Raw genomic sequence first — 7,421 nt, 5'->3', positions numbered from 1 at the left:
CACCACTAGAAGGAATCGTCAACACTGGAGCTGTGGTCAGTCTAGTCTTTAGTTTGCTGAATGCTTCCTCACACGCATCCGTCCACACGAACGGAGTATCTTTCTTGGTCAACTTGGTCAATGATGATGCAATACTAGAAAACCCCTCAATAAACCTCCTGTAGTATCCTGCCAAACCGAGGAAACTACGTATCTCTGTAGGGTTCTTTGGACGACTCCAATTCTTTACTGCCTCTACCTTTGACGGGTCCACTAGTACTCCATCTTTTGAAACAACATGACCAAGGAATTTGACCTCTTCTTTCCAGAACTCACACTTCTCTAGCTTGGCATACAGTCTCGCCTCCTTCAAAGTCTGCAACACTGTTCTCAGGTGCACCACATGTTCTTCTCGTGTCTTGGAGTATATCAGAATATCATCCACAAACACCACTACGAACTCATCCAAGTACGGACTAAATACTTGGTTCATCAAACTCATGAAGACAGCTGGTGCATTCGTTAGACCAAATGGCATGACGACAAACTCATAATGTCCATACCGGGTCCTGAAGGCTGTCTTCGATATATCTTCTTCCTTCACTCTGAGTTGATGATAACCGGATCTCAAATCAATCTTAGAGAACACTGTAGCACCTTTGAGCTGATCGAACAAGTCATCAATCCTAGGTAAGGGATACCTATTCTTGATGGTCACCTTGTTCAGCTCTCTGTAGTCCACACACAACCGCAGAGAACCATCTTTCTTTTTTACGAACAAAACAGGTGCTCCCCAAGGTGAAACACTAGGTCTAATGAACCCTTGGTCTAATAGCTCATCGATCTGCACCTTCAGCTCCTTAAGTTCATTCTGCCCCATTCTATATGGCGCCTTTGACACAGGTGCTGTACCGGGTACTACATCAATGCAGAAATCTACCACTCTTCGAGGAGGTAGCCCCGGTATCTCTTGGAACACTTCACCAAACTCCGATACTACCACAATGTCTGTGATAGTCACTTCCTGATCCACTGACTCCACATGTGCCAAAACTCCTGATCTCATGGCGTTGTCGGACTTGAGGCAACGATAACGAAACACTGGCTCTCCAGGTCTATGAAAGGACACTACCATGTCAAAACAATCAATCACAGCATGCTGTGGTCTCAACCAATCAATCCCCAAGATCACATCATAAGTGTGGTCCGGAATCACAATCAACGAAGCAGAGAACTCTCTACTCCCAATCAATATAGGACAAGCTTTGCAGATTGTCTCTAACTCAAGTGACACTCCAAGGGGTGAAGTGACACATAAGGCGTCCCCGAGAGGTGTAGGAATCAATCCTAGCATCTCCACTACCGAACTAGCAATGAATGAATGCGATGCTCCCGTATCAAACAACACTCTAGCAAGGTAGTCAAAAAGTGATAATGTACCTTCCACTCCTGTGTCTCGCTGACCCACTGCGAACACTCTAGCTTGGCCTGCTGGTAGCTGTCTCTGTGGCCGTTCCTGTCTACCCGGAAGTGGTCGGGTACAATCTCGAGCTATGTGCCCCAGCTGCCCGCACCGGTGGCACCCTCCTCTCTTCGGTTTCGGACATGCTGAGGCGTAATGTCCCATCTCATTGCAGCCATAACACCTCACTGCTGCTAATGGTCTGACTGGTGCTGCCCTGATAGCTAAGGGTGGTGCCCTTGTCGGGGCCTGATAGTGGGGTCTTGGCCTCTTCCATGACCTATCCTTCGGTCCTGAGTGCTCGCTGCCTGTATAGACTGCCTTGCCTTTCCCCTTCGCATCTCTATTCCCCACATCACCTGCTCGAGTCTTCTCTGCTTGCTCCAAACTCATAGCACTCTCAAATATCTGCTCCCGTGAAGTCAGGCAAAGGACTGATATCATGGTCTTGTACTCCTGTTTCAGCCCACGTAGATACTTCTGAGCTAAAGCAGTCGCACCCATAGGCCTGACATACCGATACAGTTGCGAGAATCGAGCATCATACTCTCTAATGGTCATGTCTCCCTGCACCAATGCCAGAAACTCCAACTCTAAGTCCTCCTGTACTGAGGCGGGGAAATACTTCTCTTGGAATATGGTGGTGAAATCTCCCCATGTGAATGTAGACACATCCACAGTCTGTCTCATGCTCTTCCACCAATCTAGAGCATCACCCTTGAGAAAGAATGTAGCTATCTTTCTCTTCTCAATCTCTGTGCACTCCATCAACTCAAAATAAGCCTCCATACCCTCGATCCAATGGTCAGCTACCATGTGGTCTAGTCCCCCATGAAATGTCGGAGCTGACAGTGCACTAATATCCTTGATCAGCTTCAACACTCGACCGTCATCTCTAACCGCAGGAGCTGGCTCATCCTGCTCCTCCTGCGGAGCAGCCTCCTCATAGAGGTTCTCCACGTTGCGGACTCGATCTGTGGCCCTACCTCGACCTCGGCCTACCTGCTCTACCTGTGGAGCAGCCTCCTCATAAAGGTTCTCCACGTTGCGGACTCGGCCTGTGGTCCTACCTCGACCTCGGCCTCTCGCCCGTCCTCGGCCCTGTCCTCGGCCCTTGTCACCGTTCATCACCTTCAAAAACAATATACTTAGTCAATACTTGTGAAATCTCGAATTCAACTAAACAGATTCAATAGGTATCAACATGACATTCCAAAATCTGATAAATCATCGAAGTATCATCACGATACTCCTTAGAGGACCAAACCGTGAGGTATGGCTCCTAAAACACTCTCGCGTACCCAACGACATACCAATACCGAGGAGCATGTGATGGGGGCCCGCCTGCAGTCGGATCATCGCTCCCGGATGGTATTGATAATCGCCAAATACGCACTTAGGCTCTGATACCAACTGTCACGACCCAGACCGCTCCGCCGTAACACGATATTGTCCGCTTTGGGCATAGCCCTCACGGTTTTGTTTTTTGGGAGCTCAGAAGTACCTTCCCAGCGGGTCACCCATCCTGGGATTGCCCTGAGCCAAGCATGCTTAACTTCGGAGTTCTCCGAACCCTCCGAAGCCATTGAGCCCCCAAAAGGCCTCGCGTTAGATAGAGGTGGGCATGTACATATAAGACGCATCACCCCCTCTCCGTTGGCCGATGTGGGATATTACAGTGATACTTATCATCCACTAAAGTGTGTCAGTTTAACTGAAAGAGATAACTGAAAATAAGAAAAGAAAAAGTTAATTTCAATATTTAGATTCAATATATAGTTCAAATTAGGGTGTAAGATGTACCGTGTACGTTTGGGAAAATAAAAGATGTATGCTTAGTTTTGTAAGTGATTAGAAAGTGATTCTAAAGTTTAATAATGGACAATGCACTCTCCCCGTTTTACAATTCACACTCCCACGTGGGCTAAATGCGCTAAGGTTAACGTTGCTAATATGAGCCTAAACCTTATCGACCTATCCATATGTGATTCTAGGAGTTATTTCACCCAATTTAGTGATTTAGTCTCTCTTTTGTTAAGACTTTTGGTTGATTTTGCATTTTTATTTAATTTTGGGTTTTATTTTGATATACACCAATTGAAGTCTTAAGTGATGAATATTACATTTCATATGATGTAGATAGATTTAGTTTGATGTCATTAGCATAAGAACTTTTTATATGCGTATTTTTAATGAGAGCTTCTAATCATATAGTTTTTGGCGTTGGTATGGGCTGATTTAATCAAAAATATTCTACCGTTCAATAAAAAGAACATGGCATAAAAATAATTATTGATGTTATTGGATGGTTAAACATAATGTATTAGTCGGTTTTTTTACCTGTTATATATTGCTATCATATAATGATTGATTACCGGAAGATTACTTGTTACTTGTGTTACATAAAAGAGACTTGTACAGTTATATTGCTAGATCTTAGAATACTAAAATGAATGTGAATTATTTATCAGTTTCTATATAGAGATAACCGGTATTTGCTATTTCTTTTGGTGGAAAAAAGAAAAAGAAAATTTGAAGGGAGGTCCATTTACGTAATTATAGTAACGAAGACGGCTGAAGAGTGCTATTGTTCTGGGTAAATAAATAAAACAAAAACAAAAAGCTTTCATCTTTTTACTGCAAATCGCGAAAGCACCGTAAACGAAATACGAAGAATGAAGCAGAAGAAGAACAAGATGGGCGCCAGAGCCTCCTCAATCTCAGTCTCAACGTCAGAGGCACTGCTGGTCCTCCTGACCATCGGCTTAGGATTAGCTCTGTGTTTCTCGGTGGCCCATAACGTCCATTTCATCAGCCTCACCTCCCATCCGTCTCAAGTCCTCGGTCTGATCTGGGTAACCTTACCTTTCCCGTTGTCTCATTCTTTTATGTTTCAATTTCAAAGCTTGGTTTTCATTTCTTGTCTAATATGTTGTGGGTTTTCTGTCTTTAAAGGCCTTTCAATGCCCGACCGTGATCCTTCTTTACAGCCGATACAGGAAAGACCCAGAAAGATGCTCTGTAAGTTGGTTATGTCTTTGGTCTTGTGTTTCTTTGCAGAGAAAATAAAACAATTTAATTGTAGTTTTGGTGAAATGATCTAATGCATTTGACAGTACTGGAAAGCTGTAGGACGTGGCGTGCTGGGACTTCCTGCTGGTTAGTCCACATTTCAGCTTCATCTTTTGCTCTGTCATATGCATCTGTGTAACTTAAGTTGCAGTTTTAGTGGCATTTTCATTCTACAATTGTTGCATATGATAGTGGTTATCGTTTTCTATGACAATGTTTTATGTGTTGCTTGCGACAGTTGCGAGTTATGGCGTTTCTTGTTGTATACAGTCAATTATAAGCGTATCTCTTTTTAAGAACATATTTTTGAGTAAGACTTGGTAAGGAAAGTCGTCACGTTTTGCTGTCTTGCACTCTGTAGGGGCTGTGGTAAATGCATTGGGAGCAATTGCGTTAGGAGCACCTGTTGGCATTCAGTATGTTCTCTGCGATCTCATTAGGAAATATTATTAACTAGCAGAATTCTGAAAGCAGAAGTTGCAGTTGAGGTTGGAATTTCCCAGCTGGGTCAATTTTTCTTGTCTTTGTGGCTCTTTGAGGATAAACGTGAATATTCAACCTCAACTGTAGTCCTGCTTTCATAATTTGCGAGGATCATAGATTGTCTTGATAAATTTTTATTTGATATATTGTCCTTGTTAATTTATCCGACTCATTTCAATGTTTCGTACATTGTCCGTCTGATAAATTTGTTGTATTCACATTTATTTTTCTTACCAGGTATCTGCCAAAGACCATTAACTGGTCTCTTATGATGTCACTGTTCACGGTAAGTGTTCTTTAGATTGGATTCTTTTGTAAATATGTAATATTTTGCTTCGTCTTTAGAGTTTTCTTATTAACTATCTACAAGCATCATATGGCTGCTATTCATTATTGTTACTATAGGGAACTCATTAATGCAAGTAGTGTATTATAGTTGGTATATGTTCATGATCTGCATATTTACTGTTTGGAATGTACTAGCTTATTTAGTTTTTCTTATGCTATTTTGCCTGTTCTGGGGATATCCTTATATTGTTGTGGTCTTCTTCTCCAAAGAACCATCAAATAACAGTATTTTTCCAATGACTCATTCCCTCCTTGTGGTTATGCTGAACTTTGATGCATTCTTTAACTCAATTTGTGTGCTTTGGGCAGATTGTACCTGCAGCTTCTGTTTTTGGTTCATCATGGACAGATTGGCAACGTTTATTTGCATGTACAAAGCAAGTTTTCTACCTTTATTGCTCCTCTTTCTCATGTTTTACCATGTTTAATGTGTAGAAATGCTTTCCAATATAAAATGATGCCATCAGTAAATACAGTTGTCCTGAATTTGTATTATTTGCTCAAATTATGTACTTGCAGACCAAACGATCCTGTAGATTATATGATTTGTCTACCTGCACATGGAGTTGTAATTGGGGCTTGGTTAGGGGCCTGGCCGGTACCGCTTGATTGGGAAAGACCGTGGCAGGTACAATCACTTTCCTCTGTTGGTTTTATTATTATTATTATTTTTCCAAATGCTTCCTGGTTTGCTTCATATGCAATTATATCCATGATGATAGATCTTGTTCTGGGGTCTCATCTGTGTTGGCTTTTGAATAATTTTGTCCTGAAGTCTAATATGTACTACTATTATTTCAGAAATCTTATTCTAAATTCACCTTGATTAGATGACTGTATATGTTATTTATGGCAAACTGGCGTCCTTTCTTCCATCTCTGCGAATCTGGCATGGTTTAAAGGAAAGTTCCCATCTGTCCACCAAAGGAATGTTTGTAAATTTCAATTTGGTTGCCTTTCCTGAACTAATATTCTTTGGTAATGTCAATGTCTCTGAGTTGTTTTGTCCTCCTCCTTTTCTATCTGTGATTTTCTTCTTAAGTCACGTGAATTGCTCATACCTATCTTGTATGACTGAAAATGCTGTTTCTGTAGTAGAGGGATTTGATGGGAGACATCATAATCTGCTCCTTCAAAAGTTTGAATCAGAATTAGTTTGTGACCAGTTTAGCATGCATGTTCAATTCTTGAGAACTTGTTTTATATTGCAGGAGTGGCCTATTTGTGTAAGCTATGGAGCCATTGCTGGTTACTTGGTTTCTTTAGTGGCATCATTCGGATTTATACTGGTGCGGCAGCATGTCAAAGGAGACTAAGAAGTGAGATGTCCATATACTTCTGCTACAATATCTTGGGAAGTAATTTAATTTTCTCTCTCTAATGAAAAATATTGATAGAACCATTGTTTTATTCTTTAGCCATTGGATGGGATTTAAACCATGACCTATCCGAAGTTCCGAACCCCTAACCGTTTCCAGTATCTCCCTACCCTTTAGTTCCAGCGGTTTGAAGCAACTTCGGTTTGCACTAAAGTTTTGTAAAAGTGATTTTACAGGAAGAAATGAGATGGAAGTGTTGGGATTGAAAAAAAAATGAAAAAGAAAAGCGATCGAACCACAGAATGAAATAAAAGTGTTGACATTATAGTAATACTTGACCTATAACTCATACAAGTACTCCCTTACTTTGATTTCTGTTCCATATTCCCATTCTGCATTGCGGATCCCTAATATTTGGGCAGAAGACCTAACTGATGTTTGAAATAATTAAATACTAGGCTTATGCATGAAATATGAAGCTTTTCTTCAAGTTCAAAAGAAGGTATTACATAACAGAGTTTTGCTTGATGGTACCTACTGAATAGAAGATGGCTTGTGTAGAGTTGAGGAACCAAGTGTAAAGGGCCAGTATACTGATTTTGTGATATTTGATCGGCCAAATATCTGCAGAGCCAATAACTTTATATGAGGAACAGCTGAAATCTCACACATCATACAACATACCCTTTACGTAGCATAACCGACTATTTCTCACATTGCATCTATAGCTTCCATAACAGCAGGTTTGGAGGCAAAGC

At 41.4% G+C, this 7,421-nt stretch overlaps 1 protein-coding gene across 1 annotated transcript; it reads left to right on the top strand.

The window, feature by feature from the left end:
- Positions 1-4,085: 4,085 nt before the first annotated feature.
- LOC126799568 (uncharacterized protein C1450.15) lies at positions 4,086-6,966 on the top strand. The gene is made up of 8 exons (XM_050526797.1): positions 4,086-4,296; positions 4,397-4,462; positions 4,558-4,600; positions 4,875-4,929; positions 5,234-5,282; positions 5,654-5,721; positions 5,864-5,972; positions 6,556-6,966. Exons 1-8 carry the CDS (start codon positions 4,117-4,119, stop codon positions 6,658-6,660), a joined length of 675 nt encoding a protein of 224 aa, XP_050382754.1. The 5' UTR covers positions 4,086-4,116; the 3' UTR covers positions 6,661-6,966.
- The last annotated feature ends 455 nt before the right edge of the window (positions 6,967-7,421 follow it).

The sequence above is a fragment of the Argentina anserina genome, chromosome 6, assembly GCF_933775445.1.
Source record: "Argentina anserina chromosome 6, drPotAnse1.1, whole genome shotgun sequence".
NCBI lineage: Eukaryota > Viridiplantae > Streptophyta > Magnoliopsida > Rosales > Rosaceae > Argentina > Argentina anserina.
The sequence above is the reverse complement of the archived record's forward strand: the minus strand, read 5'-3'. Positions and strand labels throughout refer to the sequence as shown.

Coding starts and splice junctions, on each gene's coding strand:
- LOC126799568 (XM_050526797.1), top strand. CDS start 4,117: ATGAAGCAGAAGAAGAACAAGATGGGCGCCAGAGCCTCCTCAATCTCA. Junction 4,601..4,874: donor CGTGCTGGGACTTCCTGCTG/GTTAGTCCACAT, acceptor TGCACTCTGTAG/GGGCTGTGGTAAATGCATTG. Junction 5,283..5,653: donor TTATGATGTCACTGTTCACG/GTAAGTGTTCTT, acceptor TGCTTTGGGCAG/ATTGTACCTGCAGCTTCTGT.